The sequence below is a fragment of the Melospiza melodia genome, chromosome 11 (genome assembly GCF_035770615.1).
Source record: "Melospiza melodia melodia isolate bMelMel2 chromosome 11, bMelMel2.pri, whole genome shotgun sequence".
In the NCBI taxonomy this organism is placed as follows: domain Eukaryota; kingdom Metazoa; phylum Chordata; class Aves; order Passeriformes; family Passerellidae; genus Melospiza; species Melospiza melodia.
Window position 1 is genome coordinate 22,968,063 of NC_086204.1, and position 23,398 is coordinate 22,991,460.

Below are 23,398 nucleotides of genomic sequence, written 5' to 3' on the forward strand. Positions count from 1 at the left end.
CCGAAGCACCGCCCTGCGGAGGGAGCGCTTCCGCTACCGGCGCGGGCAGCGGCGCTTCCGGCGGGTGACCCTGGCGAGTCCTTCTGTGCGGCGGGAGCGCGATGGGGCAGCGCGGTGATCCCTGCGCCGAGGTGAGCGCGGGGCGCCGCGGGGCTGTTCTGTTCTCCCGGCCGGCAGGCAGGGCCGGCACTAACGCTGTGCTTCTTGTCTTTCCGCAGGAGGAAGAGGAAGAGCAAGAGCTCGTGGTAAGACGAGGAGCCGCGGCGGGGACTCGCAGCTGCCAGAGCCGGCTGCCCGGGGCCGCCAGCGCCGCCCAACAGGCTCGGGGGGCTCGGGCGGCTCGGGCGGGGCCGCGCTGGGCCCGCGGGCCGGAGCTCCATGGGGAGGCCGGGCTGCGGGGTGGATGCCGGGTTCTCTCTTGAGGGGCTCGGGGGAAGCGGCGTGCGGGGCTGCCCCGGTGCTCACCGCAGCGCCGTGTCCGCAGGACCCCCTGACCACGCTGCGGGAGCAGTGCGAGCAGATCGAGAAATGCGTGAAGGCGCGGGAGCAGCTGGAGCTGTGTAACGAGCGGGTGGCATCCCGCTCCCACACGGAGGAGCAGTGCACTGAGGAGCTCTTCGACTTCCTGCACGCCAGGGACCACTGTGTAAGTGCTGCGGGCCTGAGCAGAGCTGCCTTCTGTCCCGCTGTCTTGTTTATTGTTTAGTTCCTCCTTGTTACAGCAGGTTTAGCTGGGATTCTGTGCTTATTAAACAATGAAATAACTCAAACCCAGTGTTTGTACCCTGCAAATAGCACTTAGCTATTTCTGTCTTGTACTTGCCATTTTAAAGTTAAAGCTTTTGAACCTGAGCTGAAGCTTTGCAAGGCCTCTCAATAGCATTCTTGAATGACGTTTTGCAGAGCAAAAGCAAGGGCTGTGAAGCTGTGTGCATTGTTGGCCCAGAAAACCAATAGGCAACAACTTGCTGATTTCCATCTCTAAGTTATGAGTTACTGAGAACTCTCTTTCTCTCCAGGTTGCTCACAAGCTTTTCAGTAAGCTGAAGTGAAAAGGGGAATGGTTGTCCATCTGCTTCCACAGTCGGTGCCAGCGGTTCCTGGATCACAGTTCTGCTTCCTGCAGTCCATCCTCCGTGCTGAGCATGAATGAAACGGCTTCCTGGCAGCCTGTCACTGCCTCTGTGCTCATGGAAGATGTGCAGCTGTGCGAAAACAAAACAAACAACGTGTTGATGTTCTGTAATTTTCCATATTAAACATTGAGAGTTCCTGTGGAAGTGCCCTGTGTTTATTTCCTAGTTCTCGTGCTTCTGACTTGCACTGGGTTAAGATGAAATTAGTGGGTGCCGGAGCCCAGTTAAGGGCAGGAGAGTTTTTCTCACTTGTGGGAATGTCATTTTTGGTGCTGCCATGGTGGACAGCTCCTGCAGGCCAATCCCATGGGGAAGAATTTGTCTATTGAAGCCACTAAGATTATTCCTAAGCCCTTCAAGACCAGTGTTGCTCACATAGTATGTTCTAAGTTAGACTGAAGGGAGTGACCCTTTTATGGAGAGAGAAGTTTGTCACACCCTCAGGGGAAAGCTGTCAGCTGTCCCTCACTGTCTCCTGCTTCTGCCAGGGGCTGGCAGAGCCTCCTGGCACCCGCCAGCTCTGCCTTCTTGCCCACGAAACCAACCATGTGCCTGTGCAGGTGCATGGGGGTGGTTCAGCTACTCATGCCCCGGTCAGGGTCACCTGGGGGGAGCTAAAGCCTTTCTGTGTGAGTTACCAGCCTGTTCTGCTCACCCTGTCCGTGCTCTGCCTACTCCTTTCTCAAGAGAGAATGATAGGAGGAAAACTAGGGTATCTCACGGCTATTCTTCAAAGTGGAATGAAAGCCACCACCTTATAAATTTGTCTGTTGTTTATCCATATAGTGGTTCATGGTCCTTTTGCTGACGGATTTCAGGCTTTATTGGGTTAAGGGAACCATGTAGGTTCCAGTAGGTTTAGGTTATTGTTTTTTCCCCTTTGGCACAGGGCGGGGTCCAGCTGTGCCTGTGCAAAGCGCGTTTGTTGCCGGACCGTTTTCAGCAGCCAGCTCAGAAATGACCGGACGTTTAGGTTGGAAGGGACCTTAGCGATCACTGAGTTGGGCCCCGCTCCCCGGGCCCGGCCGCCCGCAGCCCTTTGCGAGCGCTCCCCGGTCCCGCCCCGGAAGGGAGCGGCGATGGCGGCGCTGGGCGGGCGCGGGCGGGCGGCGGTCGGGCTGCTGCGCCGGGCCCCGGGGACAGGAGCGACACCGGGAGCGGCGCCGCGCCGGCACCGGTACAAGGAGAAATGGGTGAGCCGGACCGGGGCGGGACCGGAGCACGGCCCCGCACGGCGCTGCTTGCACCCCGCTCTTGTCCCCGCTAACTCGGTGCAAATCCCTTTCTCATCCCCCATTTCACCCCTCGCTGCACCCTCCTGCCGCCGCTCTGTGTGCAGCCGTGCCCGTCCCGGGCCCCCCGCCACATTCGGCCATTCACAGAGTCCTGGAATCACTGAATCTGCCCATTTGGAGGGGATGCACCAAGATGCAGCTCCTGGCCCTGCACAGGACACTCCAGCAGTCCCGCCCTGTGCCTGAGAGCATTCTCCAAATGCTTCTTGAACTCAGACAGGCTTGGTGTGGGACCCTTTCCCTGGGGAGCCTTTTCCTGTCATACAGCAGTGCCCCCCCCATCACAGCTTCATGCCATTCCCTCTGGTCCTGTCACACTCACACTCCAGAAAGGCCTCATGGACTTCTGGCTGCCCAGAACCCAGTGCTGGATTCTCCCAGAAGAGCATGAAGGCTGGGTGGGGATGCTGGGTGTTGAGGTATTTTGTTTTTTAACGCTTCTCTTGTTTTTCCCCACAGGCTGCCACGGCCCCACGCATCCCATCCACGCGGCTGGCCTTGCACCACTTCGACACCAGCTACAGCCTGCACCTGGGGGCCCTGTGGCCCTCAGTCCGTGCTGGCCTGCTCTGTGAGCAGAAATATGGAGCCCTGCTCAACAACTTCGCTGCTGCTGACCATGTTCCTGAAGAGCTGGAGCTGCTCAATGCCACTGATTTCATTTCTGAGGCCCTCCAGAAGGTGCAGCAATGTCAGCGGGGTGCGGCTGTGAGGGAAGCGTGGTGCCAGGAGGGCTCTGGTGAGGGCAGGACTGGGATGCAGGCAGAAATGGTGACACAGGCAGAGATGTCCCCACCTTGCACGTCCATCAGCTCCAAAATCAAGTGTTACACCTTCCCCAGGGGTGACATCACGCGCTTTCGCCCTGCACGGTGAGACATCCCTGACTGACCGCCCTGGTCTCTGCCAGCCTCAGGGGCTGCTTCCGTGTGTCACCATCCTCACTTCCAACTGCTCTTTTACCTTCTTTTCCCCTCCAACATTTGCTTTTGTTGTGCAAACTGATGGTTTCCAGGCCGGATGGGCTGGGGCTCCTCGACTATTACCTCATGGATGCAGCGTCTCTCCTGCCTGTGCTGGCACTCGACGTGCAGCCAGATGACTTTGTCCTCGACCTCTGTGCTGCTCCGGGTGGGAAGACTCTGGCTCTGCTGCAGACTGGGTTTTGTGGTGAGTGGGGATGGGTGTTCCCTTGTTCCTGTGTGTAAAGCAGGGCTGGAGTTGTGTGCTGCACCCATTCCTGCCGGACCATTAATGATTTCTGTGTGTAAGAGCTGGCAATCAGGTGTGTTTCTGCAGAAGTGACATTCCAGTGTGTCTGTTCTGTCCTGGCAGGGCATCTGGCAGCAAATGATATCTCCGTTTCCCGGACAAAGAGGCTGTACCAGATTCTGCAGAGCTATGTCCCCAAAGAAGTCAGGGACATTGTGAGTGTCACGTCCTACGATGGAAGGGACTGGGACCAGGTGAAAGGAGGCACTTTCCATAAGGTTTGTGTTGGGAACTAGTGAGGATAAACCCATCAAGTTCACTTCCTTCCTCTTTTTGAGGAAGACAGCAGGTTATCCTTGCATATAACTGTGTAGTTTTCTGTAATCACAAATGAAGAGAGAGAAGACCAAGCCACATAAGGAGTAATATTTCCTCCTGCTATTCCTTCCTGCAGGATAATGTACATCTAGAGTTGTACCTTTACTTGCCTGTGTAACACCCTTTAGAAATCCTGTTCTTGTCCATCACCTGGAAGGGGTTAAATGTGAAGATTAGGTAATTCTGGCTTCTCAGCCATGTCCAGCCACAGGGGATGGGTTTGGTGTTCCAGGGGTGGGTTGGGTACTCTGGGAGGCTGCAGCAGCAATGCCTGTGCGTGCTGCAGGAGCATTGCCAGGGACACACACAGAGCAGGGACATTAAATGAGAACATCAGTTAGTGCAGGATGTTTTCCACCATTTCTGCACATTCTCAAAATGCCAAAGCAGCCAGATGATTGCAGTTCAGTGTGGTGCACACCTGTGTTTGGGCACTGGCAGGGGTGGAGGAGGTGGGCATGGGGCTGAGCTTGACCCATGCAGGGGGCTGAGGTGGGACCTCTGCTGCTGCAGGTGCTGGTGGATGTGCCCTGCACGACAGACAGACACTCTGCCATGGAGGAGGACAACAACATCTTCCACAGGAGGAGAACCAAAGAGCGCCAGATGCTGCCCATGCTGCAGCTGCAGCTGCTGATGTGAGTGAGCTCGGTTGTGTTGTGTTCCCTTGTACCTCTCCTTACTCTGTCCCCAGCTGGGAAGTGTGGAAACCATGTGTAGTTTTCTGGCAGTAGTTGGAACATGTGAAATCACAGTAAGTGTAAGAAAGTGCAGATGTTCTTGGACAGATCACCAAGGCCTGACCCCCTTGTCCTTCTGTCCCCAGCAGTAGCTGTAGGATACAGGGAGAAGGTCTAAGGAGCAGGATGGGTACAGGTGTTTTGGGTGATGATCTCCTGAGTCCTGGCAGTCAACCCTGGAGGATTCCACCTATCTAGGACATGGGAGAACATGTGGTGCTGGGAAATGCCACAACTTGTCACTGCTGTGGCGATAAGGACGCAGATTAGAGAGCCCCATGGCAGCACTTGAACTGCAGGCATCTCTTCCCCTGTACATATATCCCATTCCTTTGGTTGTGACTGCAGGATTAGAGTCTTCCATCTGCTCTGCAGCAGCATCTCCCACGTTAAATCCTTTATCACTACGAGTACTGTTTGACTCTTTGCCCAAAACACTCCTCATGTTGCAGTGACACAGACTGCCGAGCCTGTGGAGTTCAGTGGGGGCTGTCTGTCCCTTCCTGTGAGTCCCCAGTGTCGCTGGGTGGGGATGTCCCTCAGTGCCCTCCTGGTGACCGTGTGTGTGCTCCCCGTGCTGCAGGGCCGGGATCCTGGCGGCCAGGCCGGGAGGAGCTGTGCTGTACTCCACGTGCTCGCTGTCCCCGCTGCAGAACGAGTGCGTGGTGGAGAGGGCTCTGGACGTGGCACGAGCCCAGTTCAACATCAGCCTGCACCCAGAGGACCTGAGCCACTTCAGGATGCTCTTCCAGGACACCTTTTCCTTCTTCTCGGAGTGCCAGCTCGGGGAGCTTGTCCTGCCTCACCTCACAGCCAACTTCGGGCCCATGTACTTCTGCAAATTACGTCGGGAGTAGAAGGGGCAGCAGAGTCTGTCGCTGTCAGGAAATAGCCCAATGTTTAAGGGAAAGCAGAACTGCTTTATATTTATTTTTCTTTCTAAAATGTCCCAAAGGAAACCTGCTTTTTTACTGCAGACATGGGGAATAAATGAGAAAGACCTGCTGTGGTGTTTCCTGAATGCTTATCTGTTTGAGACTGAGGTGTTTAATCTAAGGAAGAGAGAGAGGTCTTATCAGAGGGAGCAATTTATCCATCTGTGTGGGATGGGATAAATGGCCCTGCTCTCTTCCTCCTGTCTGACTGCTTTGATCCTGCATAAGCAGGTTTGGGTTAACAAACACCATCTGGGGATCTCAGCATTTCTGTCCCAGATCTCACCATCTGCATAAATGAGTTGCATCTGTCTGTGCTTATCTCCTGCCTTCAGAGAGAGCAGCCTGAGGTCCTGAAACCAGAGGCTCCTAGGAGTGCCCCTCCTGTGGGGTTGGTAATGTGCTTGGGATGCTGGAGATCTGGTGCTGTGCAGAGGCCAGTGACTGTTGCTATCCCTCACAGCCAGCAAGGCTGTGGATAAGTGTGAATATTCCCATGCTAGGTGCCATTTAATGTCCAGTGAGCAGGTGCTTGTGTGATTTTGAGTAGTAACTTTGTTTATAGAATCATCACCATCAGTGAAGGATTACTGGAATTTATCATGGGAGTTGCTTAATAGTTACAATTTTATTTTTGTGAGCAAATTACAGCGGGGGGAAGTGATGGACACGGCTGTATTCCCTATACTTCCATCCATATGAAGTTACTCCACTGCCAGCAAGAAAATACTATTGAACTTCTGTAATCCTTTCCTCTCAGCACCACCCTGCTTGTGCAGGAGGCAGCACTGGTGGAAATAGGGATGAACCCACATCCATGGCCATCCATCCTTGCTGGAAGTGCAGTTCCTAGATTCACCACTGTTGGAGCCTATCCTCAGCCAGTCCTGCAGGGATCCTTACAGGATCTGTGTTTATTGGCAAGGAGAGGGGGCAGGAGGTGGCGTTTCCTTCCTCCTCCCGTCCCCAGTGCAGTCTGTGCACTGCTGGTGGCAGTCGTGCAGCACTGTCCCTTCTCCCTGGTGGCCACGGTGACTATGCCACTCTCCTGCCACCACGGCTCAGGGTCTCCACCTCCTTCATGAAGCGCAGGCACAGCTCCTCCTGCCAGGGCAGGGCCACGCACTGCACAGCCACGGGCATCCCCACGGCTCCTGACACAGCCTGCAGTGAGGGGCACCAGCAGTCAGGGGCCACCCAGGGGCCCCTCGCACCTCCAGCAGGTTTTGGGAGCTTGGCTTGGGCCTGTGGCTCATCCCACAGCCTGGGGAGGTTGGAGTTTGAGCCCTGTTAGTGTGCTGGGCAGAGGGAAGGCTCTTGCTCTTCTCTGATAGAAATGGTTGCCAAATCTTGGGTAACGTGTTTGAGACACTTTCCCCCCCACACACCCCAGCCAGCTCTGCCTTGGGCTGTCCTGTAGGCAGATCCCTTTTCCTTCAGCATCCTCATTCCTGACCCATGCTCCACTGACAGCCTGGGCCTGGTTGAAGGCAATGTGGAGCAGGAGGAAAGTGCAGTGCAGTGCTGTGGCTGTTGCAAGGACCTGCTCCCAGAAGCTTTGCTGCATGACTCCTTGATGCTTCAGCCTGTGGGAGATCCTTTAGTCCTCCCAAAACTTAGAGACTTACCTGTTGGGGGCTTGGGACAACAGCAAGGGGCGTGTTCAAGGTGGGTTTGGGGATAAGCAAGGGGTGTATAAAGATACAAATTTTTTTGTGCCCATACTGATGGAGATATTTAGGAGCCCCTGATACCATGGAAACTGTTATCTGAACACACATCAGCACTGTCTGCTCCACCATTTCCCATACCTGTTTCAGTGTCCGGTCCCAGGGGTCATCACAGCATCCTTTGTACAGCTTCAGCTCTTCCTCATCCGCCTCTGTCACGGTGCTGACAGGGACAACCCCGGCGGGGAAGTTCAAGACGTTGTACAGCATCGTGGAGGAGATGGCACCTGAGAGAAGCAGGAGAGGATGTCACAGCCTCCTGCCATCAAACTTACACATTCCATATTCCCTGAAGCCCCTGAGAGCTGTGTCTGTCTCCACCTGCTCAGAGAGATCTGTGTAGTTACTTTTCCTTCCTAATTCCCATGAAATGCTTGGGTGGGCAGTGAGGCTCCGTGGCAGTGGGTGCTTCCCTCCAGTCTCAGCCACTGTGTTTCTCTGCCCTCCTGGGAAGGGCCCAGACTCACTCACCGAGGAGTTTCCTGGGGTATCCCATGGTGAAGGCAGGCCCCAGGACAGGGCACAGCACCACGTCCAGCTGGAGTTGCTGCCACTGGCTGATGAACTGGGAGCGGTACACCTGGGGAGGAGAGGGGCGTGTCATGGAGCCATGGCCATGCCTGCAGCCTCTCGGCCTCTCCAGGCACAGCTGAGGAGGCAGCAGCAGGCAGAGGTGCTCAAGGGATGAGGCAGAGCAGCCTGTGTTTGCCTCCACTGCGTGTGGCCAGGAATTTGGAAGGTCCCACTCTGGCCATGCCCACTCCCAGGACAGCCTTCGCTGCAGGCAACCACTGAAGCTCTGTCTGGGCTGACTCAAAAGCCCATCCACCCCATTCCTATCATTCTTTGTGCCTTTCCCTCCATCCTGTCTCCTCCCCTGCAGCCTCTTCCCTGCACAATCCCTTTCCAAACCGATGACTCCCTCTGACCCGGTGCTTGCCACAAAGCCTCAACTTGCAGCATGATGCCAAAGAGGAAAGTCCTCAAAACAAACCTGTATTTGATGCTGGTGATCCCACATCTCCTGCACTGACCTGCAAGTGGAAATCATAGCAACATCTTTAAGCTGTAAGAAGGGGAGGAATTGCTTAAATAGTCCTCTGGGTTGATAAGCCCTGGTGATTTTAGCAATTGCTTGAAACAATACAGCTTTCACAATCTTCCTAAAGTTTCCTTTGGCATCTGGCCAACCAATTGAGCAGCAAATGTCTGGAAGTGCTGGAGAGAAGGCTTTCCTGATGGGCCTGGATTTAATACTCATCTCTTCCACAGGCTTCCTGTAATGACCTTATCCATTCAAGTGCCTCATTCCTGTCAGGATTTTGCTAGGGGCAGTGAAGCCATGGCCGAGAATGAGGGACAGCCCCTGCAGGGAGAGATCACAGCCTGTGTTGTGAATCCAGTCCCCCCCAGCCAAGGACACCTGGAGGAGAAGGTATCACCCATTTCCATGGACATCACTGGGGACAATTCCATCTTACCTCATTCCAGCCATGGAGCTCAGGTGGTCAGCCAGGCGGGGGAACTGGAAAGGCACGAGGCTCCTTAGGGACATGACATGGGGGTGCAGTAACCTGTGTCACCCCAGGAAGCCCCTGTTCCTGTCCTGAGGGACAGGCACTCACCAGAGGTTTAAGAAGCAGAGCCAGCAGCCTCTTCACCAGCCTTGGCATCTTGCAGGCATTCACCTGTGCTTTCAAGCCTGGATCCACAATATTTCCTGTGCTGAGAGATGACAGGAGGATGGGGTGATTTCAGGAAAGCTGTTTGCCCTTTCTCAGAGACCTGAGTGTTGCCTGTTTGGGGTAGGAGAGCTGGGCTCCTTGTGCCTGTGCCACGCTCATGGCATGGGGATGGAGGTGTTGGCAGCACTGCTGCCACAGGGCTCCTACTTACAACACATCCAAGAAGGCACGGCCTCCATCAGCAAAAAACGTCTTCATAAACAGCTCATTGATGACATAGGGGATCCGAGGGGGAGAGAAGGGCACCAGCTGCACCAAAACACAGGATTATGTGGCAGCCTGGGGATGTGAATAGCTTCCAAGACCCAAATGTGGATAATCCTCAGAGGCAGAGAAGAATCTCCCTGGGCTCCATGTGCCTGGTTCAACCATTTTCCATCCAATAATCTCCCCATGAGATTATTCCTGCTGATTGCCCATGGGATGCGCTTCTCCCTTAGGCAGAGGGGTCTCTGCCTGGTGTTCTGTGGCTGGAGTAACATAATCCCGTACCTCAGCCAGGTCATTTTCCCCACAGGAGTGCTTGGGAGCTGTGCCTGGTTTCTGAAGGGTGATTTCTCAGCGAGGAGCGAGGCTGGGGACACCCTGGGGATCAGGGCAGGGGGTGGTGGTGCTCACCTGGTGCCCAGCTGCCTGCAGAGCACTCCTGGTTTCCTTCACTGCCCTCCTCATGCAGGGGGGCAGAGGGAAGTAGCCGTCGGTGTCGTAGTACCCGACCCGCAGGGGAGCGGAGCTGGAGTACACCTGGAGCAAGGAGACACCAGTCATCATTCCTGTTCTGTGGAAACCCAGGGTACCAGGAATATTTCTCTGTCTGCTCTGGGGTGCCCTGACCCCCAGGAGAGCACTGACTTTGACCCTCATCCATGGAGAAAGTTTCCTAGACTTCAGGATAGACCGGAATCTCTATAATCCATTTCACACAAAAGTGTGAAATGGATTATAGAGAGCAGTGTAGGTGTATCACTTGGTGAGAAATTTAGGGTTTGGGATTTTTAGTATGTTGTGGATGGAAGCAAGGTGGAGGGCACAGGGTGTCATCCTGGGTTTCTTCTTCATGCTTCTTCTTCCTTCCTCTCCATGGGTTTGGGTGGCATTTTGTAACTGGGCAGAAAAGTCCCCATCGCAGCTCTTTGGGATCAGTTATTGGGTTAAAAGGGAAAATAATCTAGGTGTCAGTTCTTAATTGGATAGTTTAGTCTTAAAATACCTTGTAACAAGAGACTGTTGGCCATTTTGTGCCTTCTGATGAAAAGCTGCTGAATTCAGAGTAGTGAGACTGTTTTATTGATAAGAAATTATAAACACCCGAGTCTGAACATGAACTACTGTCTCAAGTGCCTTCAGTCCAGACCCAGAGAAACCCACAACTGAGACCCCCACACTATTCCTAATGGGATTGCTGTGAAAATCCTTTAGATATCCACCATTGACCAGGTCTGGGACTAAGACTGGATGCAGTGGGAGGGTCTCCCCTACTCCTTGTATTTCCCTATTAAATTCTCAGATCTGAACTGTTGCCAGTCTGGGGCTAGGACTGGACTCAGCTGTACCTAGGCTCTGTCAGGAGTTTAGAAAGCAAGGGGGTTCCTCTCTGAACCCTGTGACTCAATGGGAGGGTCCTCCCTGCCCTTTGCAGCCTTGTCCTTTGCACTCCCAATCTCCAGGCAAATCATTCCAAAGTGACACTAAGCTGATTTTCCTTTGTGCGCTCCCTCTTCAGAATAAGTAACAGAGTGAACCCTGTCATTGAACTTTGTCACCCTTTTGCAAATTTGTATTAAAACCTGCTTTTTGCAGTGCCTCTGACAGTGATTCTTTAGGTGACCTCAATCTCTCATTTGTGACACCCACCCTGCTGGGGGAAGGTCTGCTCCCACACTGACACCCACTGCAGAAGAGCTCCAAATGCTAAGGAGTGAGAAATATTCTGGTTTGCTGTTTATAGTTACCCTTTCCAATGTTTACCCCTGCCTTTTTCTCCAGGCCCTCCTTCAGGAGGAGAAGAGCCACTCCAGAAAAGTGGATTCAACCCCTGCTAAAAAGTTTGGAGGTATAAAAACCTCCTGAAGCTGGTCTGCTGCAGAGAGAAAGGGAACACTCTCAGTTAAGAGATTTGTGGCAGCAGTTTCTGATCCTGTCACATTATTTCCTAAAGATCTCCAGCCATTTGCTCCTAGTGTTGCCCTCTTCCCTGCTCTTTCCTGGATCCTCTCAATTCAATAAGCAGCATTCCAGCTGAGAAGACAGACAGGATAAGTACTGATTTGCCTATTTTTTTTTTTCAAATGAGAACTATGAATTCTGCCCTCTAAGAGAGCTGTTTTACTGGAAACCAGTCCTGTAAAGATAACTGGACCCTTGAAGGAACCAGGGCTTGCTGAGTGAGGCCTCACCTCCTCGTTGAAGGGGATGGGGGGCACGCTGGGGTCCAGCTGGAACATCTCCTGGCAGAGCAGAGCCTTCATGCACAGGGCCAGGCTGTCCACGTCCCGTGCCATGGGCCCCAGGGCACAAGGGACTGCATGGGACAAGAGCAAACACCCACAGTGAGCAGATGGACGTGCCAACCCCAGCCCACCCCTCTGCACAGCCACATGAGGGAAGTTTCAGATGGACTCCAGACAGGACTTTGCTGTCTCAGGTTTTCTCCTGGCCTGCAGGAGAACATCAGGCTCTTCACAGGATGTAGGGAAAAGGAATTCAAAATTCATGTACCTGCCACGATGCCGTTGACAGGGCCAGTCACTCCAGACAGGCTGTGAGAAAAGAAGAAGTACATTGTCATTTCAGTAATGGGGAAATATTCACAGTATGTTTGAAAAGCATGTGGCGTCTCCAGCTCAGGACCAGAAACAGAAGGAAATTATTTCAAAAATTTGATATGAGTAGTGTTACTGCGATATTTTATGAAAAATCTGTTCATTAAGATTTTTCCTCCTGGGAAGCTGAGAACCTTCAGCTTCTCCCTGTTTTGCTGCTTTAGAATGTGATTTGGAGAATTGTTTACCAAACATGTAAATTGTTTTTAATTAATAGCCAATCACAGTCAGCTGTGTCAGACTCTGAGTCTGTCACAAGTTTTTATTATTCGTTCCTTTTTAGCTTTCTGATATATCTTTTTTCTTTCTTCAGTATAGTTTTAGTATAATAATATAATATAATATAATATAATATAATATAATATAATATAATATAATATAATATAATATAATATAATATAATATAATATAATATAATATAATATAATATAATATAATATAATATAATATAATATAATATAATATAATATAATATAATATAATATAATATAATATAATATAATATAATATATCAGCCTTCTGAGAACTTAGAGTCAAATTCTCATCTCTCACCTCATATCCTGGGGACCCATCAACACCACAGAGTAGTTCAAACCAGGAAATTTTGGCCAAAATAAGCAAACCTAAACCCCAACAGATCTTACTTTTGGTTTAACCAAAACTGTTCCATTTTGGCATTATTTAACCCCTTTAACTCCCTTTAACTGTTAACTCCAGGCTAGATTTACAATGAAAACCTGCCCATTTCCCACTAAACTTAACCGTGCCATCTCCTGGGAGAGGTTTGGAGCAAAGAAAGCCACCCTTTAAGAGCCACCCTCCCTCCAAGCACCCACCCAGTTCTTTCCCCTTCAGCCCAGCCTGACCATGAGCAGGTTGGAGGGCAGCCCCAGTGAGACAGAGTAGAAATTCTGTGGGTCAGGTTGACCTGCTCTCACAGCAGTGTCTCTGTCTCTATCACCCTCTGTCTCTTCTTCCTTTGTCTTTCACTGAAGCAGTTTCTCTGAGCCTAGGCTTTTTGCAGTCAGACTAAATAGCCATGTTTTCAAACTACGGACTTAAAGATGTACATTTCACCTAAATCAAAACGGATTTTTACTCTGGAGAATTTCTACTCTGTCTCATTTCTTCTTTTTTTTTTTTTTAGAAAAAGAAATAAATTCCTTTATTTAATGCAAACTCTTATTTTAGATTTTATTTGCAGTTGGTGACTACTTGAGGGTTACCTGAGTCTCTCGGCTGTGGGTTTGAGGCCGCAGAGCCCGCAGAAGCTGGAGGGCAGGCGGATGCTGCCGCCCACATCTGAGCCCATGCCCAGGATGGAGCCTCCCCCTGCAATCAGAGCTCCCTCCCCTCCCGAGGAGCCCCCGGGGCTCCTCTGAGGGTCCAGGGGGTTCAAGGTCTGCCCAAAGATGGGGTTGCTGCATTCGTAGCTGGGGAGAAGGAAAAAAGAAAGGAAAGAGGCTGTGAGGAGCAGCCAGGGCCTTGGGTTTGTTTGTTTTCCTCTGCAGACAGCCTGTGGGGCACAGCCAACCCCATCCTTTCATCCTGAAGCTGGGCTGCTGCAGAGAGAAAGAGAGCACCCTCAGTTAAGAGATTTGCTGCAGCAGTTTCTGATCCTGTCTCATCTTCCCCTAAAGATCTGCAGCCATTTGCTCCCAGTGTTGCTCCCTGTAAATCCCTCAGGACACAGCTCATTCCCACGAGCCTCTGCTCTCCCTCCCATGCACAAGATTTCTCTTAACTCATGGTAGGCTTTCCCCCCTCTTTATCTTTTATCTGACGGCTCTTTCACTCGAGATTGTTGCCAGATAATGGAAAAGGGACTCTCCAGGACATGTCTCAGGAGCCCGTCCAGGGCTCTACAGGCTGGGATTTTCCTTCAGAAGCACAACCAGATTTTTGATGATGCATGTCACCTGAAGAGGGATTGTGGCACATTGGTCATTGCAAATGGGATGGCCCCTTGTTTCTTCAGGACCTTGACCAGGACACTGTCCTCCTCCATCACAGTGTCCAAGCACTGCATGAGCCCACAGGTTGCCAGGTGCCCCTGCAGAGAGGAGAAAGGACAAGAACACAGTCAGTGCACTTCCCTTGCTCTTTTGGAAGGATGCTCTGGCGTTCCTTCAGGGGTTGTGTTTTGTACCAACCCACTCCTGTATCAGATATCTTTTATGAAAAATCCTTTCCTTAGGATTTTTCCTCCTGAGAAGCTGAGAGGCCTCAGGAACAAAATGTAAACATTGATTATCTGCTGCTGTGGAATGCAACAGGTGCATCTGTGATTGGTTTCATGTGGTTGTTTCTAATCAATGGCCAATCACAGCCAGCTTGCTCAGACTCTCTGTCTGGGACACAAGCCCTTGTTATTCATTCTTTCTTTTTCTATTCTTAGCTAGCCTTCTGATGAAATCCTTTCTTTTATTATTTTAGTATAGTTTTAATATAATATATATCATAAAATAATAAATCAAGCCTTCTGAAACATGGAGTCAGATCCTTGTCTCTTCCCTCATCTTATGACCCCTGTGAACACGGTCACACAGTCCCTTGAGAGCCCTTGCTCGAAGGACTCCCTCTCCTTCCATCCTTGGCAGAGGGCTGCCAAGCACTCATTGGGTTACAGCTTCTCCTGAAGCTCTCCTTGCTCTTTTCCTTGCTCCTTTTCTCCCCTGACCCAAATGCAGCTCCATACTTCACAGGTGCACCAGCTCAGGATAAACCCAGCATCCTGCTGTCCAAATGAATCCACCAGTGGATGTTCAGGGAAGGAATAACCTCAGGTAACCAAAATGTGTGAGCCCTTTTCAGTTAGCCTTTGGTATTTGGGGTTCAACTTTAGTGCAGCCTGTACTGTGTCACATATCAGAGGAGAAATCATTTGTGTCTATTACTATTCATCCCTGTTTTTTCTCTGCTGATGGAGGTTTGTGCTGCTTTTGGCTGGGCTAGAGTTTATTTTCTCCACAGTAGCAACTACAGGGCTGTGTTTTGGACTTTGTGCTGTAAACAGTGTTGATAACACAGGGATGTTGTTGTCATTACTGAGCAGGGCTTGCACAGAGCTCGCACTGCCTCACCAGTGAGCAGGCTGGGGGTGAGGGACAGGGAGGGGACAGTCAGGACAGCTGACCCCAAGTGACCAGAGGGACATTCCATGCCATATGGAGTCATGCTCAGCATATAAATCTCAGCATATAAAGCTGGGGGAAGAGGAAGAAAGGGGAGATGTTTGGGTGATGTTTGTGGTGATGGCAACTGGGAAACTTGGGGTTTCCCAGTTATCATCACACATGATGGAGCCCTGCTCTCCCGGGGGTGGCTGAACACCTGCCTGCCCAAGGGACGTGGTGAATTAATTCCTTGTTTTGCTTTGCTTGTGTGCAGAGTTTACCTAATAAACTGTCTTTATCTCAACCCACAAGTTTTCTCACTTTAACCCTTTCTATTCTCTCTCCCACTCCCACTGTGGGAGGAGTGAGTGAGTGAGTGCTCACTGCAGCTGCCTCAGACACAGCCAGGTTTCCTGTGGTGCAAACAGAGAAGGATTGGGCCCCTTCCCCATTGTCCATCTCCCACCACTTCCCCACCCACGCTGGGACATCCAGAAGCACAAAGGGAAGCACCTTGTGGCCGATGTGGTCCTTGATGCTGACAGGGATGCCGTAGAGCAGCCCCTTCTCCGTGCGCCGCTCAATTTCCTGGAGCTGCTCCTCACACTCTGGGATAAAGTGTCGCAAGCAGTTTGTCTGCTGGGTCACTTCCAGGGCCTTTGTTGAGAACAGGTGATGGATAAGAACAGCATCGTTACACAGCTGCATTCAGCAGCTACCTTGATTTACAAAATACAGCCTGAATGACCCCCTCCCCAGAGCATCCCAGCTCAAGCCAGCTCAGAGCATCTGACCCAGGAGACAGAGCACGTTTTTCTCTCAATATCTCCTGTATTAAAGGCTGGTCATAATCCAGCTCCAACGAGCCTTTTCAGCCACCAGCACACACACCCCATGGCATGGAGAATGTAAAAGATTTGCTTTGTCCATCTCACTGTGGGTGGACACTCACCTTCTCCAAGTAGGTGTAGAGGACGGTCCTGGGGGACAGAGACCCTTCCTGGAGTCTTCCAGAGAGTTCCAGCAGGGGCAGGGACAGAATGGCATCTCTCTGGACACTGGGGACCTGCAGTGAGATGAGGGGGATCCAGGGCAGCAACTCCAGTCATGTAGCAGTGTGGAAAATGGATGGTGTTTGCTGCTACCTCCCAAAAGCATCTTCTGAGAAAGCTGCTCAGGCAGGCACGGTCACTCAACCCACACTCACACCACAGGTCAGCAAAGAAGGACAGAAGGGGTCTCTGTAAGAGATCCAGCAGGGTTTATTGTAGAGCCACGCTGAAGGAGTCCAGGGACAGAAGATGAGAAACCAGTGCAATGTCCTGGTTAAAGTGTGGGGTCAGGACAATGGGCACGGGGGCAGTACCAGGGCAGGGAAAGGGACAATGACCTACAGGGAAAGGGCAGATTAACACAGTGCTGCAGAAGCCCCTTTTGCTCACCCCAAGCACTGAGGCATGCTCTAAACCTGTGGCAAATTCTTCCAGGACATTACCCTAGAAGCTCCCCTAAAAGGCTCAAAGGCCTCCACACAGTTACACTTTGGCTCAGGAAATAAAGGCTGCTAAGTTTTGTCAGCATTATCACCAAAGCTTGCTGAAAGACAGATCCTGCATGTGAAGGCTCTGACCTTGAGCTGCCAAGTGTTTTATCCTGAGTTTGAATATCACAAACAGGATGCAAACACAGGAACCCAGGTGTTGAAGGGCCTTGTCCATCCACTGCAGCAGAGGACAAGGCAGTGCCTTCCTCCTGGCACAGTGGGACTTAGCCACTGACCAAGACATAACCTCAGCTGAGCAAACACTGCCTGGGGCACAAGGTGCCAAAGTCCTTGCACACAAATCTCAGGCTGTCCTTTCATCCCTCAAAACAGACACAGGCAGTGCAGGACAGCCTGGGCTGTGAGCAAACATTGAACAGCTCGAGCCCATCAAACTGCAAGGAAGTCAGCAGGGACTCACAGGTGGTCTACTCAGGTAAAGAAGACTGGCAGTTCTCAGTGCCACAGGTTTTTATAGGTTTTATATCATATATTTATATTTATATAGATCTATATTTAAGAAAAAAGGTTGTAGATATATGTATCACTTGTAGCTGGTGTGCTTTATTTCCAGGTGTGTTACCTGTATAAACATGAGCTGGTTCACCCAGTGTGTATTCAGAAGTGAATGGAGCAGAAAGGAAAGGGGGTTAGAAGTGATGTTGCAGTAGAATTCAGGGCTGTGCTGGGTGGATGCCTGGCTCAATCAGCCCCATGTCATGTCCTGGTTTCTCCCAGGGGACACTGAAAACCCTGTGTTTGATCAGGGTGAGGTTAGAGCAGGCACCTTCTGGGCAGCCTGATGGGAGGTGCCACTGACTGAGCATGCTGCTTTTGGAGACACCCTAGAGCTGTCCAGAAGCCAAGTTTTAGAGCATAAGGTAAAGGAGTGTGAACAGATGTGCAAACTTAGAGTTAAGCAGAGGAAAAAAGCTCTCTTGCTTCTACCCATTATTGGCAAGAGACATTCCCCAGATCATTAAAGAATCAGGGTTTGGATCAATGAAGATCCAGTGCATCATCACCTGTGTTGTTCAAAAACAACTTCTCAGTGAGTAATTCACATTCCCCAAGCTGCAGACTCCCACCACACCTCATCCAGCTTGAGGAGGGCAGTGACCTCCCTTTCTCCCAAGGCAGCCTTTCCTCTTGCTGGGGGCTGCTGGCACATCTGCTCCTGATAAAGCTATGGGGCCATGAGCTGGAGGAGGATCTGAAGGACAGCACCAGCAGACACCCCAGTGGGACTCAGACCCCAGGAAGGATGCTTTACCTGCTCCCTGAACTGCTGCACAGCCTTTGCCATCTTCTTCATGCCCTCCTCCCGGGTCCTCCGAGCCTCCTCCATTTTCCTCTGGATCCTCTTTCTGCCCTGCCATTTCCAGAGCCCCAGGGCTGCCACGGAGCCCCCGAGCAGGGCGAGGGCATTGCCAGTGTCCCCCTTCCCCTCTGGCAGGAGCTGCCTCAGCTGCTGCTGCTGGAGCATCACGTGCACCTCTGGGCTCTGAGGAAGGACACGGTGAGAAGGAAAAGCAAGGCAGGTGCAGGAGACCTTCCCTGGCTGCCCAGGCCCATCCCTCCCCCCTGTTATGAGTCAGCAAACAGTTCAGATAGCTCAGGCTAAAGCTGAGCCCTGTAAAGCTGCTGTAGGTGGAGTGTGCAGTGAGAATGATTAACCATGACATGGGGAAGGTAAAGTTTGGCCAATGAACCTTGTTTTCTTTGGGGTGTTGGGTTTATAGGGGTTTTCTGGGCTGTGGGAAGTTCTCTAGGATCAACTGAACAAATGCAGCAAGGAAATTGCTGCTCTCTTATTTCCTGTGTAGCCTGAGAGAGGACAATGGGAGAAGAGGAAAAAACAGCTTGAAATAACAAGGTTTCCCTGCACAGGGCTGGGGAGTGGTGTGCTGAGGGAATGCACAGCTGTGGGGTACCCTGGGCTCACCAAGTCCCTCCTGCTGCTGCCATGGTGACCAGAGGATGTTTTGGCACTGCTGTGGTGTCCTCATGCAGCAGGAGAAGCTGTTCCACCCTGTGACAAAGCACGTTATGTTGAGTGGAAAATCCCACAGGCTTGCAGGGCAGGAGCAAACTGACACTGGAAAGGCTGGTTGTTGGAGAAGATGAAACAGGAAAGCCTTATAAATATGATTGTCTGGCAAAAGATTTTGAGAATATAGAAACTATAAGCAAGACTGAAATTAAAGCAAGCTTTGAGATTTTTTAGTTACTGAACAATGGGAAAACAATGGTGTGGCCGACTGAAGGTAATCTCTTTTTGATGAAACAAGACCTTCTGCTTGCAGGCAAGTCTAAGGGTCTGAGCAGACCCTGCCAGCTTGGCAGAAGGGGTCTAAGGAGTAGATCCCTTCTGTAAAATGTAACACAGTATGGTAATGTAGTGATTCTTATAGGCTGTATGTAAATGCTATAGGATTTGTATATTGTACTAGATTGGTTAGTGAGAATTAGAATATTCAGCACAGAAGAAGATTTATTGTAACAGGAACTTCGCTCTCTTGCCTCTCTTGCCCTTTTATGCTCTTAACCCTTTTACTCTCTTGTGCTTTTGCTCTCTTATGCTTTTACGCTCTTACCCTCTCATCCTCTCTCCCCCTCTCTTCTCTCGGGCCTGCTCTGAGCTGTGGCTGGCAGCTCCCAGCAGGGCCCTGCACCCAGGCCCTGTGCCATAAACCCCAAATCCCAGCAGGGCCCTGCACCCAGGCCCTTTGCAATAAACCCCAAATCCCAGCAGGGCCCTGCACCCAGGCCCTTTGCAATAAACCCCAAATCCCAGCAGGGCCCTGCACCCAGGCCCTTTGCAATAAACCCCAAATCCCAGCAGGGCCCTGCACCCAGGCCCTCTGCAATAAACCCCAAATCCCAGCAGGGCCCTGCACCCAGGCCCTCTGCAATAAACCCCAAATCCCAGCAGGGCCCTGTACCCAGGCCCTTTGCAATAAACCCCAAATCCCAGCAGGGCCCTGCACCCAGGCCCTTTGCAATAAACCCCAAATCCCAGCAGGGCCCTGTACCCAGGCCCTTTGCAATAAACCCCAAGCTCCAGACTGGCTGCAGAGATCTCTCGTCTCCGTCTGTCCCGACCGTGCAACCCCCCAACACTCCTACAGCTGCTGTGTGAGGTCTTTCCAGCACAGATGGCTCCCACTACCAGCACCAAGAACAACACACTGAGCTGAAGGCCACAGCCCAGCCAACATCAGCCATGGACTGTCTGCAGTCTCCTCTGTTGCTTTTGGATGGTCTATCCTCCCTATGGGCCCCCTCCCTGGGAAAAGTGTTTGGGCAGCTATGGATTGTGCATTACACAGCTCTGCGAGCTTCCAGCAGACTGTGGGACTGGATGTGGAATGGAGGCTGAAGAGCCTCTCCCTTCAGGGCTAAGTGGTCCTCTAGTGCTCAGTTTTCCATTGTCACTTCCCTTCTCAGCAATTGTAAGAGCTGACTGCTGCTTTCTGTCACAATTTGTGTCAGCTGGGAATGTTCTTATCTCAGTTCTTAACTAGACAATTTTATGGACTGTGAACAAATATGGTTTTGGGGTCCTCAAGGAAACATTCTGGAGCTGGCAGCAATGTGGTAACAAACTGAGCTGGCCTTTTCCTGTGTCCATTCCAGTGGCACCTTTCCTTGGGGTGGGGAGCTGAGGGGGCTCTGGCACTGCTGGTGTGACAGCGCTGCAGCGTGGGAGGATGCCCACAGCTCATCCCGCTCCTGTTCCATGGTCCTGGCTGCAGCAGCAGCTTCCAGGAGGTGCAGAGTGATGGATGTGAGCAGAGCCAGCATGCAGCAGCGCCCAGCCCTCTCCCAGTCCTCATCCAGCCTCCAGGAATCCATGCAAGCCCTTCCTGAGAGGTGGGTTCTTTGCCTGTGTGACAGCACCACAAGCTCTGTGATGGGCTGAGCAGATGTGGGAGGGTTTTCTCCCTGCGCTGGGAAGTGTCAGGGCATCTGCCTCCAACATCCAACATCCTTCCACATCCTCCCACATCCTCCTGGGCTCTGGGATCTGAGCCCCGACCCTGCCCTTTAGACACTTGGTAAATGTTTAACCCAGACAGGCACAGCTGTGCCTGGACTGACCTGGCATTTCAAAGGGCACATTTTTCAGCAGGCACAGCTGCATTTCCAGATGGCTGGATGCTGCTGGGGAAAACCCTTCTCCTATCAATGTGGCAGCTTCTCCACATCCTTCATGAATCCGAGGTGTGGCTCCTCCTGCCACCACAAGGCCACAAATCCAAGGGAACCTAAAGGAGGGAAGTAGAGGGATGTCCCAAGTGGAATCTCCACAGCAGAGGACACAGACCAGCCTGACTCACAGGTCAATATTCACTTCTCCACATTGATTTTGTCACCTGAACTGATCCAAGACCAAGGTCAAACCCATTGGTGGAGTTCAGATGGAAGCCATGACCCTTTCACCAGGAGAGTCAGCCTGTAACAGCTGGTCTGGGATTTCATTGCAGCATCCACAGCATGCCCTTCACTTTGAGCATCCCAGAAAAAGGCACTTTAACCAAGTCAGAGAGTTCCCTCCTGTCCCCAGCAAGACCTGCACCATCTTTGCTTGCAAGAGCAAAACTGCACTGATTCACTCTCAGCAGGTTTGGCTCTCAGGCAGGCTGGGTCTCTTCTGAAATTCCTATAACTGAACTGCTTTTTCCCTAAATTGGTAAGAAACATTTTTGTCAGCTCTGACCCCATTCCGATTGAAATGACAAACAATAAATCCTGACAGCTGTTTCTTGGGCGCATGTATTTGTAACCAAACACTCTGATGCTCCTTTTAAAACTATTTACAAGATGAGGCATGTTAACTATGCTGCTCTAAAAGAATTTTAAAGACATTTTACAAAATGCTGAAATCATAGTGAAATGGGCTGGACCCCTCTGGGGAACTTGTTCAAGTTGGCTCAGAGGGCTGAATAAATGTTTTCTGGGAGCTCTCCAGTTTCTGACTCATTTCAGCCTGAAATATCCATTGGAAACATAACACTTTCCTCAGATCCAGTCCAACTCCACCAGCACTCACAGAACATAAGAACTGCTGAGAAACCTTCCCCTACCTAAGCTGCAACTTTCCAAACACCAAGGACATCAGTTGAGAGGTGAGGGTCTGTCCCTAAAAGCCCTTTTTCACATTGCCCAGCCAGGACCCTGTTGGCTTTTCCTGAATAAACTGTGATAGGACAGGAAGAGAGAAGTCCCTCAGACCTCTGGCAGCAGGGGCTGCTTTCTCTCCTGACCATCCCGACATTTTTCCCAATACTTTATGGGTATTGCACTATTTTCCTTCAGATTATCCACAGCCAAGTTGTATGAATCCTACTTAGAACTTGTCCAGCAAGGCAGAGGCATGATCAGAAAGGGTGCTGCAGAGAGCTCTTTGCTCTTCACCACAAGTCCAGGAGCATTCCTATTTTGTTCATCGTGTCTGGCACAGCTCTGTCCCCACGGGGTGACAGCTGTGGCTCCAGTGCCTGATGGTGAGGGGCTGGGATGTTCCCAGCTGCTCCATGACTGGGCACAAATCTTACAGCAGGAACCTGGCTGTCACTGGTCTCCCATGGGCAAGCAGGGAATGAAGGAAGCTGCAGAACAGTGACAGAAAAGAAAACAAAGAGTGAGCAGGGTGAGACCCTGCTTGGAGGGGTGAGGATTTGTGCAGTAAAAGCTGTTTCAGAGTGAAAGATTTACCAACCCTAATTCTTTTAATTTTTTTTTTTTTTTGTGTTTCAAGGGTGAGCCTTGTTATGTTCAGGTGTTTTGTTTCACCTGCTTTTTGAACATTTGCTCTAAGCTACTCCAACTGCCACCTTCCTTGAAAATTCTTTGAAGTGAATACCTGAGATCCTGGGAATGTTTGTGTCCCTAATTTTCTCTGCCACTGCCTGTTACATACATAGAGAGCTCTGTGTATTTTGGATACTGTAAAGGGACACCTGACTCCTTTTAACCACTCTTGTTCTGTTTTATTTGCTCCTGGTGTTGTGATTATGCAACAATGTGAACTACCAACTAAAGAAAAAGTCCTGCAAAATAAAGTCAAACCAAATGAAACCCCTGGATTTTATGATGTCTCAATCCCTCAGCCTTGCTTGGTTATTTATCTGGCCACAGAATGAAATATGGATCAAGGAGGGCAGATTTAAATTATTAAAATCAAGAGGGAGGAGGAAAAAGGATCAAAGACCACAGTCGGGATATTGTGCTAAAGATGAAAGAAGCTAATAAAAACAGAGCCCTTTTGTCCCAGTCAGCATTTGCACATAATTCTCTGGGACAGACCAAAGCCTGGACTTTGGTCAGTGCTGGGAAGCTGGTCCAGCACTCTGCAAACACACAGTGGAGGGCTGCAAGGGCTGCTCAGGCCCAGCCAGCAGCCCTTGGTGCAGGAGCTGCACACAGCAGCACTGTGCTGGTGGGTGGGGAAGGGGCTGACATTCTTTTTCCAGCTTGGAGGAGGCCTGGAGGAAGAACTGAGCTGAGAGCTTGAAGTTATGCCCTGCCAAAGGCCTTTCTCTGCCAGTGTTCCAGCACCTGGCCTCAGCAGAGTGCCCTCAGCATCACCCTCCCCACTTTCCCGTACATTGATAAAGCAATGGCAACTGATGGCATGAACAACCTGGCTGGAGAAGGGCCCTACATTTTACCCAGGAAGGTGCTTTGCTGTCTGCCCAGCTGAGGCATTTATCTGATCTGTAAATTACCGAACAGACCCC

General features: G+C 51.2%; 3 protein-coding genes across 4 annotated transcripts; 2 read left to right on the forward strand and 1 right to left on the reverse strand.

Moving 5' to 3' along the window:
- The first annotated feature begins 21 nt into the window (after positions 1–21).
- LOC134423205 (cytochrome b-c1 complex subunit 6, mitochondrial) lies at positions 22–1,280 on the forward strand. Of its 2 annotated transcripts, XM_063166033.1 has the most exons (4): positions 22–131; positions 219–245; positions 485–646; positions 1,020–1,280. In XM_063166033.1, the coding sequence occupies exons 1-4, from the start codon at positions 102–104 to the stop codon at positions 1,050–1,052; spliced, it is 252 nt and encodes an 83-aa protein (XP_063022103.1). In that variant the 5' UTR covers positions 22–101; the 3' UTR covers positions 1,053–1,280. The 2 variants fall into 2 exon arrangements, with proteins under 2 accessions (XP_063022103.1, XP_063022102.1); XM_063166032.1 differs by lacking the exons at positions 22–131; positions 219–245 and having other exon boundaries at positions 389–646.
- A 1,263-nt stretch (positions 1,281–2,543) lies between these two features.
- Positions 2,544–5,766, forward strand: NSUN4 (NOP2/Sun RNA methyltransferase 4). The gene is given in 7 exon segments (XM_063166035.1): positions 2,544–2,747; positions 2,749–2,885; positions 2,887–3,303; positions 3,447–3,601; positions 3,767–3,921; positions 4,535–4,659; positions 5,345–5,766. Coding segments are annotated over 7 exon segments (1,446 nt in total). The 5' UTR covers positions 2,544–2,564; the 3' UTR covers positions 5,619–5,766.
- A 539-nt stretch (positions 5,767–6,305) lies between these two features.
- Positions 6,306–18,259, reverse strand: LOC134423206 (vitamin D3 hydroxylase-associated protein-like). Its single transcript, XM_063166034.1, has 15 exons — positions 17,926–18,259; positions 16,062–16,175; positions 15,623–15,766; positions 13,913–14,046; positions 13,220–13,426; positions 11,890–11,930; positions 11,568–11,692; positions 9,790–9,915; positions 9,323–9,420; positions 9,052–9,151; positions 8,908–8,951; positions 8,421–8,460; positions 7,898–8,006; positions 7,508–7,653; positions 6,306–6,860 (listed from the first exon to the last, which is right to left on the reverse strand). The coding sequence occupies exons 1-15, from the start codon at positions 18,136–18,138 to the stop codon at positions 6,732–6,734; spliced, it is 1,770 nt and encodes a 589-aa protein (XP_063022104.1). The 5' UTR covers positions 18,139–18,259; the 3' UTR covers positions 6,306–6,731.
- Positions 18,260–23,398: the final 5,139 nt, after the last annotated feature.